Source organism: Aquila chrysaetos, chromosome 7 (genome assembly GCF_900496995.4).
Source record: "Aquila chrysaetos chrysaetos chromosome 7, bAquChr1.4, whole genome shotgun sequence".
NCBI classification, from domain to species: Eukaryota; Metazoa; Chordata; class Aves; order Accipitriformes; family Accipitridae; genus Aquila; species Aquila chrysaetos.
Window position 1 is genome coordinate 34623452 of NC_044010.1, and position 17017 is coordinate 34640468.

The 17017-nt window shown below is 42.4% G+C and overlaps 1 protein-coding gene across 3 annotated transcripts in view; it reads right to left on the reverse strand.

Moving 5' to 3' along the window:
* The window catches only part of DSCAM (DS cell adhesion molecule), a 475910-nt gene extending 460023 nt beyond the window's left edge, over positions 1-15887 (reverse strand). Inside the window, exon 1 of one of the 3 annotated variants that reach the window (XM_030020086.2) lies at positions 15182-15838. In XM_030020086.2, the coding sequence (XP_029875946.1) occupies positions 15182-15224 (43 nt within the window). In that variant the 5' untranslated portion in view covers positions 15225-15838. Of the gene's footprint in view, positions 1-15181 lie in introns of all 3 variants that reach the window. The other 2 variants (XM_030020087.1, XM_030020088.1) reach the window with 2 other exon arrangements.
* Positions 15888-17017: the final 1130 nt, after the last annotated feature.

A 17017-nucleotide genomic window follows, 5' to 3' on the forward strand; every position in this document is an offset into this window, starting at 1 on the left:
AACCAGTCAAGGAAGCATGACTGTTTCCTAGGAAGGACAACACATGCATCAGGCAGAGCACCAACGGTCTGACAAATTTGTCGGTACTAAGGGTTGTTTCAGCATATGCCTGCAACAAAGAATATGGAAACCTTCAATGACAAGTTTAAAAAGGAAAAGGAAGTTCATCAAGTTTCTGTGCAAGATATAGGAGACTAACTGAGGTCAGAACTACGTGCTGTCCTGTGTGTCCCCCTCCCCTGAAGACAGACCCTCTTCAGAATCCCTCTTTATGTGTTTGTAGCTACATGAAGGTGGGAAGTCACACTAACTACAGTCCAGATACATTTGAAGCAGAGCTCAATATATTTAGGAAGAGGCTATATGCCTAAAATAGCAACAGCTCATCTTGTGGACCTGGCAGGTGTCATCCTATCCACTGTTACCAGTTTTTATATGAAGACATCACAAGAAAACATGACTTAAGCAGGTGGTGCCAGTAGCAAAGAAGAGTGTTGTATTTTTGTATACAGTACGTTTGGAGAGGTTGTCCCTTCCTTCTTAGTTTAGGTTTGCTTCTCCAATGCAAATCAGTACTGACCTCTGCTGCTAGATTTTCAGCATGTGTACTTCCTAGGGAAAGAGCAAGGACTACACAGTAACAGAGATGGCATTTTTCAAAAGGGTATTCATGCTGCAGAATATGAATTCCTCTACATCTAGAAGTTCGAAGCTCTAAGGATATTTATATTCATCCAAAAGAGCACTTGCCAGGTGGGCATAGAAAGCGTCCCCATTACACAGACAGAGAAGTGACTTAAAGACTTGAAAGGGAATAGTTTGGAGTACCTCATTCTCCACAGCCATTTTGTTAGTTTCCTACCTGAATATCCTTCCCCTACTCCAAGATCACCTTTACAAAGCTGACCTCTGCCTGCTGTGGAAGACCACACAGAGGACATTTGCCATGAAGAAAAAACGCAGGCATACAATTAGTTCATGTGGAATATCTAATGCACTTCCCACACGCATTTTAGCTTATTTTGCAGTAACGTCCTCAGGTCACAAGCTTAAGTAGCTTACCCAAGGCTAGGCAGAGTCTGAGGACCCATCCACATGGGGATACTCAGGAAATGAATCTGAAATTAAACTTTAAAAAAGAATGAGCTAAGCAGCATCCTAAGCTAGCACTTTCATTTAGAATTAGAGTCTTAATTCAGCTTAGCCTAATTCTTTCAGTTCTAAAATGGGGATGTTGACACAAGCCTACTTCCAGATCTATTTATCTGAATCGGTTGAAGGCATTACTGCCTCCAGCTAGTCATCACTGCTTTCCAGATGGAGGTTTCTACCCCACACAACTGTGACAGCAGAGTGATTCATGTAAGCGGTCCTGCTTACAGACAACTATATCAGCTGCAGTTTAAAACAGGAGGTTTGCATTCATCTGGCCTCTTACTGAAAGGGGTCAGGGATCACTCACACAAACCACTACTCTTGGGGTAACCTGCAGGGGCAATAACCCCTCCCAGTCATGTAGCAGTTGACAGCCATAGGTTGTAACTTCTTAAATCTGTACAGATGTTTACAGAACAAACATCTGCCCACAGTCTGGACAAAGGGAGTAAGCAAGTGGGACAACTTCCTGGGATACTCACTCGACTAACCGAGGCAAAAGTGTAAATTGGTGCGCCAAGGGTGAAAGCGAGTCTCACAGGGTAAGGTCCCTGGCAAAGGATGAGGCTGAATTCATTGACAAGGCATAGATTTTCTTAAACTATAAGCTTGATGAGATCTCTATATTCAATCACTGCTGCACAACTGCACTTTAAAGACCAATAGTATGAAGGTGCTTTTGGTCTCTATGACTTTAATTATGGAGACGCATTTACCCCACGTCATTTTATAGCTGGTAATAGATTGTAGCATGCCAGTCACCTCACAGGTAAAATTGTTTCCTAGACAGTCTGAATGGAGTGAAATAAGATGTTATAGGAGCTCTATGAATCTCTGACAGCTTTTAAAGTAAACAAAGGGAGGGAGAGGGAAGAGAAAACATCCTTTACATCCCTATTCCCTTGCTTTACCTTCCCACACCTGGGGTACAAAAAAGCAAAATCCCCCTAGACAGGTCTTGGCAACCCTGTGTTCAATCTGTCTCATGCTTCCCCTGAGATAAATTCAGGAGAGTGAGAGAGGGGGAGAGGGAGGGAGGTTGCTCCATGATGGGCTTTTCTGCACTGTAGCATGGAAACAAACCAAAGGATTTAAATTTAACATTCTCTCTCTGAACTCAGGCCACTGATTACTATCAAATAGTCTCTGACAGAGGAAGAGACCTGTGTCTACCTCCACAAAAATGGAGAAGTCAGTTAACACATCTAGCTATATAACACAGGTGTAACACCTGTTTATATTTAATATTCAAAGCCAAAGTACTTCCTCTTTAAAAGGTGGTTTATTTTTTTTTATTGTTGTTGTTCTTTTTTCTCCAATATGTAGAACCTAGTCACATGAAACTAGATAACCTAAAAATGCAGGACGCCAAAGACAAAGAAAGCAATGCCGCAGCTAAGCGTTACTCTTTTAGCGGCACCAAGGTTATAAATTCAGTGTGTTCTCCGTTCTACACCCTTGCTGGAGATTATCTCCTACAGATGACATGCAGAAATAAACCTGGATGAAAAGGGAGGGAAAGCAGGTAGCAAGAGGAAAAACAGCCTTCTCTCTCTCTTCCTCTTACACACACACAGAAAACAATTTGTTCTGCAAAGAGGAAAGTCTTCTGGAGCAAAATATATTTCAGCTTTGAAAAAGGGAGAATTATTTTGGGAAAATACCACTTAGAATGGAAACAGATAGAGGATTTAGCTGATCCACAGTTTTTTGTCTTAGTAAGTTGTGAACAGGATGTGAGGTGTGTGTATACTAACAGATAAAAAGCTTGAACCCTTTTTTCCCGTCTTTTTTTTAATCCCTAGGAACATTCAGATCATCTAGGGGGAAACCTCTATATTTCTGGTTCTGTTCAGCGGAGTAGGAAAACAAAAAGCCCTTTTCTCTGTTTCCCAACGTCAAAAGGAACTGTGGTGGTTTTAATACAGAAAATCCATTAGGTACGGGAAAAGGCAAGACCCTCGTACCAAGCTGCAAACAGCAACACTTAAGCACAAGGCATTCAGGCGATGGAAATGCATTCAGAGCGTTTAGCACATAGGATTAATCGAATTATAATTTAATCATCTGATCAAACACTAATTAGCATAATCACTTGAGGGGAAAAGCTGCTAGAGGAACAGACGAAGAAACACCTTGGGCACCCAGCACATTTTAATGACTCAAGATCATGCACAGATTTTTTTTTTTTTTCTTAATAAAACACAACAGAGATTGAGGATCGTAGTGCTGAAGAAGCAGTTTAAATATTCCAGTCCTAGATCACATACAGTTCTCCAGCATGGAAGATGTTGAAGCTAGGTCTGCAAACTATAGTTTATTCAGATTTAAGGAAGAGCTGTAAAACCACAGGAACACTACACTACCCTGGTTTGCCATAGGAAGATGAGTACGAGCACTCTTTAGCCCACAGTGTTTCCATTATAATCATCCCTTACTGTTTCCCCCGGAGTCTCCCGCATGAATGTTTAACTATAGATCGCTTAGATGACCTTCAGGGATACAGCAAAGTATTAGCGTCCTTTTACAAACTGCATTTGAAGTAATTAGTCCAAATCAGCTGGGTTTTTTGGCTCAGGGCGGGGGAGAATGGGAAAGCAAAAGATGTTAAGGGAGTTTCTCTGTGTAATATTGTCTAGCTTTCCTGGCAAAATCATGCCACTTTTCAAAAGCAGAAATCTGGAGAGACCAGAATAATCACCCCTGAAGTCTACCCATACAATAAAATGCCACTTGTGTCTGCAGAGTGGGCAGGAAGAGATGCACGGACAGAAGGAAGCCTGGAAGATTGTATGGGAAGGAGGAAGGGGAGAAGCTGGGTGTTAGCGGGAGAAGATCTTAGGAGGTGTCTTTTGTTTGGATTTTTATACAAAAGAATAATTCAGTTCTTAATAATTCTTAATAAGTGTTTAGCTTTTCAAATGGATAATTCTTCTGGACACTAAAAACATTTAAGTGTAATGAACTGCAACATTAATAGATAAGATTGGACTTGGAAAAAAGTTTCCTATAATATTATGTAAGGAAGCAAAATGATGAGCTGCTCACCTATATTTTAAAGGCACCAGATCATACAGGCTCAGCTGTGAGCTGATTTAAATTGATTATATCCCTCTTACAGAGCTATTACTAATAATCCTTTTGGCTTCTCAGAATGACTGTACATTAATAAAACAAGGTAACCAGTTACAGCATAGGGCCAGTTTACCCCAGGATTTCTCCATACTGGGCACCTTACGTGCAGTCTGTATGCACAGTCTGGAAACTCTCAAGAGCATAGCATGCAACTCTCCACTGCAAGTGACAATTCCAGAAAAGACCCCAGCAGCAAACAGTATGCCACTTTAAAGCACTATCACACTTTTAATCAGAAAAGTGACTGATAGATAAACTAATAAAAGGCAATAAATTAGTTTCTTGCTAGCATAAAGGTAGAACCACCATACCAGCGTACCTGGAGTCTACTTAATTAAAAAGTTAAGGTAATTTCATTAAAAAGTTTAAAATTATGTTTTTTAAAATATCTTGAGCTGGTTTACTATTTAGCTTTAACTTCTTGCTTGTTTCTTTCCAAGCAAAAATTCAAAAGCAAAGCCAGGAGATGTTGCATCACCTCACAAAAACTAAAATATGGCTTAGTGAGAGGGGAGCAACATAAAGATGGTAACACTACTTGAGACTGCACCACGGTCAGAGACAGGCTGGGACACAAGACAACAGCCACCATCGCCCCAAAACCATCCCTAAATCTCTCTTCTCTTCCTGCCCTGTGAGGGGGCAGCAGTCCTGAGCCAAATGGCAGCATCTCCTGCTGGTATCAGAAGTGCAGCTCCCCATATCTTCCACTTTCTAACCGCATGAGAGTATCAGTGGTGTGCCATGTCATAATGCCTTCATTTTCCATGTGCTAGCCATTTAATACATGCTACTTGTTTTAAATAATATTGTCTGAGCACAAGGCCAAATGCACATGCCTTAGGAAATGCCAAGGCTGAGGTGCTCAACCAACCTTAATCCCCCACTGCAAATACTCCAATGTGTCCACACCAGGGACTGCAAGTAGCAGAGACCATGTGGGGAAGAAGAGTAACTGCATTACATAGTAGTCGAACAAGGCTGTTATCTTTGAACATGGCCGAGACAGAAACACAATGCGCTGATCAAAAAAAGTTCTCAAAACTTCTTGAAATTAAGTAACAGTCAGACTACTATTATTTAGCTGTGGAAACTGTTTTAAAAACTCATTAGCTCCTTTTGTAATTACTAAAAATCGGCATTCTTTTCTCCTGCAGAAACACATTTTGAGATGTGGTAGGAATATTGTAATTGCTTTTATCCATTAGGGACTAACTTTTGAATATAATAAATATGCATTGAACTGCTATAGCTACAGTGTCTTCAGACAGGCATTTCTTTTCCTCTGCATTGCCTTCACGTGTGGCACTGGTTAAGACATTCAAAAAGGCCTCTAGCTCTGTCACTAGTGAAGCAAATGCAGCTTGAGCACGTGTAGCACTTTAACAGGACAGTCACATCTCTCTAAAGCTGCACTGCTCCTTCTCAAGCATGAACGCACTAGCTAAAGGCAAAAAAACAGTGGAGAAAGGAAGGAGTTCGGACAGGATTTTTACTCTAGACCGGGATAGAAAAGCTAAAACCTAACCTTTCCTTTCTTCCCCAGAAAAAAAAAAAAATCCACATTCCCTACTCCAGGCTGTGTTGCCACCATATCTGCACAGTCTTCCTCATGACTTGCTAAGCAAGCAGCTCTCCAATTTTTTGTAGAGACAAAGAGCTGCTCACTGATGAGGCAGCAACCTGGTGTGTTGGAGACGTCCAGTTCCACCCAGCAGTGCTCTCAGGAGAAACTGCACCCACAGAGGGTCCCAGGAGCAGGGCCCGGTGTTCAGGCACATGCGCTGAGCAGACCCCATTGCACCAAACCTGCCAGTTCCAGCTCCCAACAGCTGAACAACAAATCACGACTGCCAGCGTTTCTCTGAAAGCCTGACAGCTCAGCCTCTTTTTCCAAGGATTAATTGTCTCCCTCCTGCCCAATAAAGGAGCTCAGTGTCTTCCTTCTTCCCTCAAACAAGGGACTCGCGCATCCTACTCTACAGCCCTGCTGATATTCATAGGATTGCTTTCTGTCCCCGATTCCCCTCACTCCCCCAAATCCATTTGTTGCCTCAGGGGAAGCATTTTTAGGGACAGGAGAAATACTTTTGCTACCAAAATAAATATAAATAACTGTAAGAATAAGGTGGAAAGAAGAGGGGTTGTAGGCCTCAAACTAAGCCTATATCACAGATGAAATAGCATGAGCAGACACAAATGAAAGAAAAAGCTGAATACAAACAGGTGAAGGACAAGGGCAGCTGGGAGTTTGAGCTCCCCCTCGCTAGGAAAAGCAGGATCCATGCAGAGCACCAGCTTGCTCCCTGGCACAGACCAGCAGCCAAGATGGTGTCACAGGGACCTGCACCGGGGAGTCCCAAAGCCACATGCTGTTTTGTTCCTCACCCACAGCTCCTGCTTACAAGGGAACAACCTCAACCTTGCCTTTCACACCGCAAACCATGAAGCCGAGACTTCAGAGCCTCCTGCCATAAGCTGTCCAGATCAGAGTTGGCCTTCAGAGACTGCCCTCCTGCTGTCCCACAGGGCTTCATGCTCTTTGAGTGCCCTCCCTCTTCTTGCCATGCCTTGCAATGCTCTCTAGATACCCACGTAGTTTCAAGCTCACTGTTTTTCCTCCCTTACCCTCCCCACTAAAAATCCTGTTCATACTCCTTTCCCTCCCTCTCCTTTAAGCATCCATTTTGTAGTTTTTAAAATATATATTTACAAAAAGCTCCAGCCACCATTGATGCAACAAAAAACTTGGCAAGCATTGCCCATTACTAAAGTCCCATAGCAAGATGAACCTTACTGTCCCAGCTTCTCCCCTTTTCCCTTGCAATGATAAAAATCTCGTTTCTAGAACCCCTACACAACAGGGCTGTGGAAAATGTTGTCATGGTGGAAAAGAAACCTTCAAGTCACACAGCAAAACTAAGAAGAAAGGTACAAAGGAAAGCTTCCTAAATGTATACAGCTAAAAGCATGAAGTAGTATAATGCAAATCATTACTCTAGACATTTGGGAATCACTTTACTATGCCAAAAAAAATCTACATTAAATGTCTACAGACATATCTAGAGAATTTGTACTTCAGTGACAGTCTCCCAGATTACCTCCTTCATAGCATGACATAGCAAATGCCTTGCTTTATGCTTTACAACTGCAGTTGCAACCCAAACTATGGTTGACCTGTCTAGAAATAATATGTGAACTGGCTTTTAAACCGCCCCACAGAAAAGGCACCTAACGGGGGGAAAAAGAGTCAGCTAGAGAATGTGCAGTGCCTGCAGGACCTTCTGGATGGTGAACCACAGGAGGCCTTTTCTGTTTAAACTGAGGTCCACCTAAAGCCTTGTTTGCTTGAATGACACCTTTTCCACCAAGATCCCACTTAAGGGACATCAGAATCTGCTTTTCATAACAAAAAGGACTTTGTCAAGGACTTCTTCTGTCCTTTGCTCAAGCCAGAACTGGTCTAACAGCATGTCACATGCTCACCTTTTAGTTTACAAGAGACTGACTTTATGCATTCACAATATTTTCCTGAGTCAGGGCCAAAATTCCAAATAATACCATTCCCACAGAAACCCCCAAAGACTTCAGAAGGTAATACTGGGGAAAAAAACCAAACCAACCAAACAAACAAACCAAGCCAAAAACCACAAAACCACAATGATTTCTGATATAAAAAACAATCACGCAAGAGAATTTAGGAAAAGCCAGAGCTTGCATTTTATGCATCACACTTCTACACGGTCTAGAAAAAAGCAACCAACTAGCATTTTGGTGCACTCAAATCACACCATGTGATTTGTGCAGTCCAGTACGCACTGTAACAACAACATATGGGTTCCTCTATATCCCTCCATATCCCAGCTAGCCTTCTCTGTCAGCTTAAACAAGATCCACATGTCAAAGACTTACATTTAGTATCTGAACCCCACACTAACTACTAAACCTCTAGGAGACTCTACTGAACAGCAACATATTATCATGGAGATGCTTCTAAAGAGCAGAAATGAAAACACACAAGGGGTTTTAAACCCCTTCTTCCAAGACCACTTCCATCAAGTCTCTTAATTCTGCGGTACCTATAAACTGGGGCTGTGGAAGACTGCCACTCTAAAATGCTGAAAGACAAACACCCTTAGTATGCAGGCTTAGCATAAGCCACTCATTTGCCAAAACACACGGGAGGATTTCATGCCAACAGATATTTATATAGACAGAGCAACCCTACAGTCTTATCTATAGAGTCACTGTGAGTAGATTAGATAGATACTATTCACAGCTACAGTGCAACATAGTTATATTCCAGTTGTATTGAAAGATCCCTGGTCGTTTCAAGAATCATGCTTCTGATAATCTTAAAACATTGCAGAGCTCCCCAAAATTTACCCAAAAAATTACTTCAGATAACAGAAAGTTGCTAAGAATAATTTTTAGCCTAGTACAAACATAAATCGTAAGCCATAAATCTTCTGCATGGGATTACTGTGTAATTAATTGGAAGAAAATAGCATCAGTATACTTGGCCAGCAAAGCAGGTGCCAGATTTTCCATACACAGTAGCTTTTAAGTCATTACAAGCAATATAGATTTACATACATATATATGTGTGTGTGTATAAATATATATATGTATAAATCTCAGAAGGAACTATATCCCTGATATACTAGATTAAAAGCCACAAGAGCAGGATGGTTGGTCTTCAGCTCCCATGGTGGCATGCATGTAGAGGCTTTGAATGTTAACCAGGCAAAAAAATTCTCAGGTGGTCCTTATATGTGCCTTTGTATCTGCCACATTGACATGTAGCTGGGTGCTATTTACGGACGTGCTCTCAGGCTGCCCCATGGCCCATGCTCCCGCACTCGTGCAGGGTCTGTCCTTCTGGAAGCTTCGGCAGCGGCACATCAGTGATTCAGCTCGGGTCGCCAGGCTGCTCTCTCCCTCAATTACTAGGAAGCTCCAGGGAGGCTGGTGTTTAGTATGGAGGTGACTCTCTTTCTCAAAGCCTTTGCATTTAAAAATGGCTTTCTATAAATAGGATTGCTGGCTCACTCTTAAATCTTACTCCCTGCCTTCTAAGTAAAAATAGCTTAAATAGGGATGCTGGGAAGACCTGTTAATCTCTGTCATCCTGTCTGTCCATCCATTTGCCTTCCTTTCTTTCCTCGGTATGTGTCATAACATTTGTTGCCCACTCTGCTATGAAAGGTGTATATTGACCTACCCTAGCTTCTCTTTTTCTGATGAGTAATCCAATGCTCTAATGGAAAAAAAAAAGAAAATACTTATGAGGTAATAAGAATTTTTTAGTGAATGGCAGTAGAAAAAGAAAAGCAATGGCAAGAAAAGCCCACACTGCTAACAAGTACCTGAGGAATCTGTGGCTTGTTCTTAAAGAGGTTCTCTTCAGTGCTCTAAAATATTGTGCTGTGAAAGGCTCTTATGGAATACCTCCCATTTTATGTTATTTTATTTTTGAAAATACCAATTGTTTGATGAAAAGCTTTTAAGAGACAGAGAGGTGAAGACTGAGAAGATAAGGTATCTTTTGAGGAATAACATGATTTGAAATCTTAATTTCATTGGTTTCATAACAGGTTAAAGGAAAAGGAAGCATTGATCAAAAAGGATTGTGAAATATCTCAAACTATATTGTGAAACAATTAATTTAACTGCATACACCTACACATTCACCTTGAAATAATTAAGTATTCTGATCTACAGACCCATATTGCTTAAATGGATTTTTTTCCTACTTTTAGAGTTTCAATGACTCAAAAGAAATAACATTTTTTTAAAAATAATCAAATAATTAAGTTGGATATAATGTTTTTTCTGCCTTCTCAAGTTTTTAAAGTGAAAGCTGGAATTAGTGTCTTTCCCACTGGAAATCTGAAAGAATCCTAGACTGAGAGATTGATAAATGGTGTAGTCCAATTAAAATCAAAGGCTAAATGGGTGGTATGTTCAAACAGACCTTGATCCTGTGTACATCTTAACTTGTTAACTAAAGTAAATTTTAAGGTGAAAGGAAAGAGCTCCATCTATTTTGCTCCGCAATCCACTACCCCGACACCCCCACTCCACCCCCCAAAGATGTTGAGTTTCACTGCTTTTTGCTTTTTTTGGCACTTCAATGTTTATTACATAGGTAAAAGATATTATTTCCCCACCCCAAACAACCCCCGCACCTGAGAGAGCAGCATATTTGTTAGGACACTCATCCAGGCAAAGACACAAAAAGTTGAGGTCCAACCTGAGCCCAGCTGCTCCTGTAACCAGAGCCTTGCACAGCTCACGGGCTGGAGGAACTTTCTGGATGAGCTACTCCAAGCCCACAAGATTTTCCCAAATAATTCAATTTGTCGGTATATTACATGACAAAAGTTTACTCAAGAACAAACACAATGAAAACCAACTTCTAAACTTTTCCGGATGCAACAGCACTGAAGAGACGCCACTGAAATCACAGTGCAGAGCTGTAAGCTATTTTGCAGGGTTTATGGGTCTGTTTTTACCATTCGTGGAAATCAACTTCACTTTAAACCGTTACCAAAACTACCTTCGTTGTCACTCACGTCTGTTCTTCAGTGCTATGGAAAGGCAACGCAGCATCCACCAGTTAAAAAGTAGAGTGACCATTGATAGAAAAAAGCAGACAAAATGCCTCCTTCGGGCACCGTCTCTTCCTTCCCACGGCTTTTCAGACACGTTGCCAGACTCGTGTGGTTTGCTGCCCACTAGTGTTGCGTGGCACCGGCTCTCCGCCACCGTGCAGGCGGCACAGCACCCTGCCTGCTCCCCAGTGAGAAAACCACAGCTGCCGAGCCCCAAAGCCTGGAGATCGGTACACCCTCAGCAGAGGAGAAACACACGTCTTTTGAAATGGAAATAGGTGTTTCCAATGTACTCCGACTGCCTAGCTATAACGTTTTTTCTCTGTTTGGCATTTGGTGATTAATTAATAGCTATTCATAGCGTGAGTAACACCAGATTAAAACACCATCAGCTGTACTGTGCCATCCACAAACATATACCAAGCTACACGCTTTCTGCACATGCATTAAACTATCTAAGGTAAGGATTTGGTTACACAATTCCACGTAAGCTATACACATATTATAGTATGTTTCTACAAAGAGAACTGTTTGACCTTTTCCTTAAATGTTTCATCCCCAACACCAGAGAGTCACCATTTTCTTTGGAGAGTGTCATTAGTTCCACTGTCGCTTTCACTACTCATTCTCCAGCCTAACCTCTGCTCAGTTCAGTGTGATCCTTCTCACTCTTCTAATATGCTGCTAAAACCCATATTGATAGCTATAGGGCAGGGAAAGGATTCAAACAGGAAATAATTTTAATAGAAATTTATTTTTAGTGTCATCTGTACTGTATTGGGTGCCTCCTGATGCTCCATTGATTTCAGCAGAACATCTATGGACAACAGGCATATAAGAAATGCAGCCAGAGAAAAGCCTGCAAATGGCTTCAACATACCTACAGCAGAGACTAAATGATACCAAAAGATACTCGTTTCAGAAAACATCATCCTAATTCTGAACTAACTTTATCACAGTAATTACAATAGAGAGCTGGGATTTTGAAGGAGGCCGTTCTCCCCTCAAAGCCTCCCCTACCTTCCCCCTCCTCCTCTCCCTGCAATTAGTGAAATGCTCCCTTACTAATTATAACCAGGCTACAGTAGACTTTTGCTGATAATTTTGCATGCTTGCTTGTGGAATACTTAGGTATAGTAACATGGAAGGTAGTACAGATATAGTAACCCTGAAGGTAACTCAAAAGTACTGCTCAGGATTGTAACTGCATGACTCAGGCTTTCAAAGTGGTGAATTTAGCTGCATAGCTCCCACTGATGTCTATATCGTCCCACGCACTTACTAAGGCTGCAATGCATTTATGGTTAATAGTTACCTGTATTTTTAAGAAACTCACAACAATGAAAGTTTAAAGCCTTTACAAAATCTAAAAACTTCAACCAGGTATTTGGGAAGGTTTTGTTTCAGGCTTCAGAAATACTAATTGGATGTAACAGCATGTCAGTATTTTATTGTCCCCAGAAGGAAGCTATTTCACAAACATAAAGCCTACCCGGTGACGCTGCTTATATCTAATTTGACAAAAGGTACTTGTGCTGAGTGACTGTAGGGAGACATGGGGGCCAACCTTGCTATTGTTATTCAGATGTTCTCCAATATCTTCAACAGAAATTTAGCCCAAGATGACAACTACAGGGTTAAACCCATAAAGTGTGGGTTTATTTTTTAAGCTTTCTCCCCTCAAAAAGGAAGAAAAAAAAAAAGGAACATAAACATGAACAATCCTACACATTTTACAGTTAAAATTAAAATGAGATGTAACACAATTGAAAACCACTCATACACATGCTTGTATTTTAAGTAAAGGTAGTATAGTTCCATAAAAGGGTCAGAAAAGGCAATGGCAGAAGCCAAGCAACCTTTAATAGCGTGCCCCCCCAACCCCCCAGATATAGTAATAAAAGAATACTGCCTCTCACACAATGGAGTTCAGATATAGTTATAGATAGAATAATGAAAATAAATGTGTATGTGACATATCTATTTATATACGCAGTCATTTCCTTCAAAGAGATACATATCTGATACGACATTGCATTAAAATCTGAAGTCCTTTAAAAATATTATTCTCTGACTCTTGGCTCTGATATGATAGTCCAAGTAAGTGTTACTAATAAAAAAGCCCCAAGTTATTCAATCTTAACATAAAGGCAGGTGCCATTTTCAAAAATTTCCTTTAAAAAGATCCTAAATACATATTCATTTTGACATCAAGTATGATGTCAAAAGCAAACACACTTCTTAAATTGCAAAGAATAACTGAACCATCCACCACATATTTCTACAATGCTTTCATCTTAAAATATTACCATACACAAAACCATTTTATTTTAGTAATCTAGATTCACAAATGTGCAGATGTTGCTGTGTGGCAGTATAGAATCTATGCAGACGCATCTATCATTTACATGTTATACTATTAAAACTAGGAAAATCTTTGGGGTACAAATTCATGTTTGACTGTGGCCCAGAAATCCAGACATGGGTACTGAAAGTGAAGTTGCTACTGACTTCATAGATCAAGGAATAAATGAAAGTGATTTTCATAGTATTTCAACCTCATAAAGCAAATATTATTCTCTTCTTCAAAACCCCTTGGAATGGGGACTATCTAGCTTAGAACATAAAATTATAGCCTCAGTACAGTAAACCAAAATATATGCCCCTTCTTTTTTTTTAAAAGATACAAGATTTCTGGACAGAAACAGGGTTCTTTCCTATGCAAATCTAGTTTTAAATGAATAGCGCCTGTCTGTCTGTCTTATTAACAGCAAATCTCTCCCTCCAAGGTATCTGGCTGAAGAGGATAGAGAGAAAGGCACAGCGCTGCCTGTCAAAAATAAATAAATAAATAAATAAATAAATAAATAAATAAATAAATTTCTTAATGATAGAACTTGTTGCAGTTGTCTTACTGCTAGAAGAAATGCAAAATTTTAAAGTTTACAGTTCGGGGGTTTTCAATAATTTTGCATTCTGTGGCACTCAGAAGATGAAAATGTTTTGAGATAGCCCTAAATACACCCTTAAGATTCACCTCCTAATTTGTGATCTATGTGGTTATTCACACGGGACCAGCCATGCCTGTCAATGTATTTTCTCATCCAGCGTATACTTAAGAAGATGTGAAGGCACCCTCATCCAGCATTCATTCCTCACCCTCTGCTAGAGGTTCAATTATTTGTACGTTCCAGGAAAATCGTACACTTTGCCCTACGCTTCTCTCGCATTCATCCAACACAAGAAACATTTTCCTATTCTACCTCTTTTGCCTATTTTGAGAACTGTGTGTTTAATCTTTCCAATTTAATTGTCCAGGATGTAATGCATTACAGGCAATGCTACGTTCTCAAATCTGAGGAGGAGGAAGCAACGTAGTAGCACAGCTAGAATCCCAGACTACAGCATAATTTGTCTCCTGTCCTTAAAACTGCAATGCTGATATGCATTTTAATAAAAGTTATGCAATTTAAACATATTTTCACATATGACATGGCTTTCAATCCCATATATCGAAATGTTCCAAAATACCCCCATCCACTATTAAAAAAATCCGGAAACTACAATAAATGTTTGTCAATCAAAGAGTTGGCAGAATGACGAGAAAAAGAAGAGAACAGGTTTACCCTTATACTATCTCTGCTCTAATTTCCCCTTCCTAACTTTATAATTGACTGAAAGAGTCTTCAACATTTTCAGATGATGTAATGCTTACCCGTGCATATTTTTACATAAATGAGTGAGAAGGAAAAAAAAAAATACAGAGCAGGTACCTTTAGAGTGAAATGATGAAAGGGAAATAATTTTAAAATAGTACTTCTTAAATATAGGAGGGAAAAAAAAAAAGAAAAGAGAACTGTTGGGTGAAAGCACAGGGCGATTAAAAAAACCCCAAACGCAGAAGGAAGCAGCATCTCAACGCAAACGCTCAGGATGAAAGCCCTTCAAATTATCCCCGTGTCCTCAGACGGGTTTGCACGGCACTTGGCAAAATTCTGTACTTTTCCAGCCGCGAAAGGAAGAAAAAGCACCTCTACGCCCGTCCCTCCGAGCACCCTCTTATTCCGAAGGAGGCAGACGCGCAGTAACGTGGCGAGGTTACGGGCCGTCACTTCGCTAGGTAAGCTAGTCGGAGCGGCTCCCGAGCGGCGTGGCCCTTCTCCCCCGCGGCCGCCGAGAGCCAGCGCGACGCCTCGAAGACAAAAGGGACGCCCGCGACCCGCTCCCCTTCCCGCGGAGGGCCCGGGGAAGGGGCCGGAGCCCCCAGCGCTCACCATGCGAGATGCTGTGGAGCAAGGCGACGGCCAACATCCACATGCCCCCGCCGCTCCCCCGCTCCCCGCTCCGGGCTCGCCCTCGCCCGCCGCGCCCACGGCCGGGCCGGAGCTGCCAGGCACGGCGCGCACCGGGTCCGGCCGCCGCCTCCCTCGGTGGCCGGTGGCCGCTCGGAGCCTGCGGGGCCGCTCGTCCGCCCGGCGAGCGCTCAGCCCCGCCTGCAGCCCCGCGGCTCCGCCGACGCTCGCCGCCCGGCTCTCGGGCGGGGGAAGAGGCGGCCGGCGGCGGGGGCGGGAGGCGGGTGCGCGGCGCCCAGGTGTGTCCTCGGCCGGGGGAGGCGCCCGCAGGTCGGCGGAGGCAGGGCCACAGGTGACAAAATCCTCCGGCGCGGGCGCGGGAGCATCCCCGGCGGGCAGCGGCCAGCCCCGAGCCGCGGCGAGCCGGCTCCTCACACACCTCCCCTCGGCCCGGCGGCGGGCGGGCGGGCGGGCGGGCACATCTTCCCTCTCCTGCGGCTCTAATCACATCGATCCCTCGCCTAACCTCCCCTGCCTCCCGGCGCGGCGCGGCGCGGCGCGGGGGAGCGGTAACCCCAGCGCCAGCCCCGCTCGCTCCCAGCCCTCTGCGGTCTTAAAGCACCACAAAGTCTCCACAGTGGAAAAAACCAAGACCAATAGAAGCAGGCGGCAGAAGATCCTGCCTCTCAATAGTTGGCTGAACTGCGTCCGTTTGGCATCAGCTGAGTTGTATATGACTAATGTGTTGACAAGTCGTGGGGGGGGACTGGAGGAGGGGGCCCTTCTGGAAGGTCACACACAGCCCAGACAGGCGAGCGCATCAAATAATTGACTAGGATTCTGTGTGAAACTGAAAGGAGGAAAAAAAAAATGTATATATATATATATATCTATCTCTATCTCTCTACGTTTTCCAGTGCTTACACAGCTCCAGACACTGTTTGGCCTTTCATGTGTTTCTTTTTCTGTGGTAACAAAATTTTTCCCCCTGTAGCGAAAGAGTAAATTACAGTCTCTCTAACTAAAAGCAATTTCTGCATCTATTCTTTCTTCACATCTATGATGTGAAGGTTGGTCTAAGAAGGAAAAGGAAAAAAAAAGAAAAAAGGAAAAAATATTAAATGAAGACAGCTAAAAAAAAAATCAATATTGTGAAATACATAACAGCATTAGGGCAACTCTGAATTTAAGCTGTAAGATGAAAAGCAAACACAACAAAGCAATAAGGAACCTCAGTCTGCAGAATCCCCAGCGTGTTACCAAACAGGATCACTTCACATTTAGGGGTCTTCACAGGACAATTTTTTTTTTAATTGCTTTATAGCACCAGACACTGCCATGCTGCCAACACTCAGTCTTGGGCACTGTAATGAGACCCGAGGAAGGACGTCCCTCAAAAAGACATTAAGATGAACATGTGCAGAAAGCTCAGCAACACGGCTGGACAGGGGAGAGTATCTGTCTGGAGATGTTTCTAAAACCATACAAAACGGACCAAAATGCACTCCTGAAGCATTGTATAAGGCCCTTCGTTCCAATTCTTGAGAAAGCCAAAGTCGCAACTGAAGCACAGTGAAAGCCATCATGCAAGTGGTTAGTTCCCTGCATCCCATTTTGACTGGGATATCAGCTAGGAGAGACTGAAGCCCTGAAGTGGAGAGATGAGACCAATCTTGGGCAGGGACTAGCTGCTCGTGGTTGCCCTTAAGAAAAAGATGTGGGTAATCAGGGAAGCTGTTCAGTGGAAAATAGCATCTGATGCTGTTAGAGGAAAATTAAAGAGAGAAGTACAAATGTCTTGGGGAGGGGGGAGGGGAG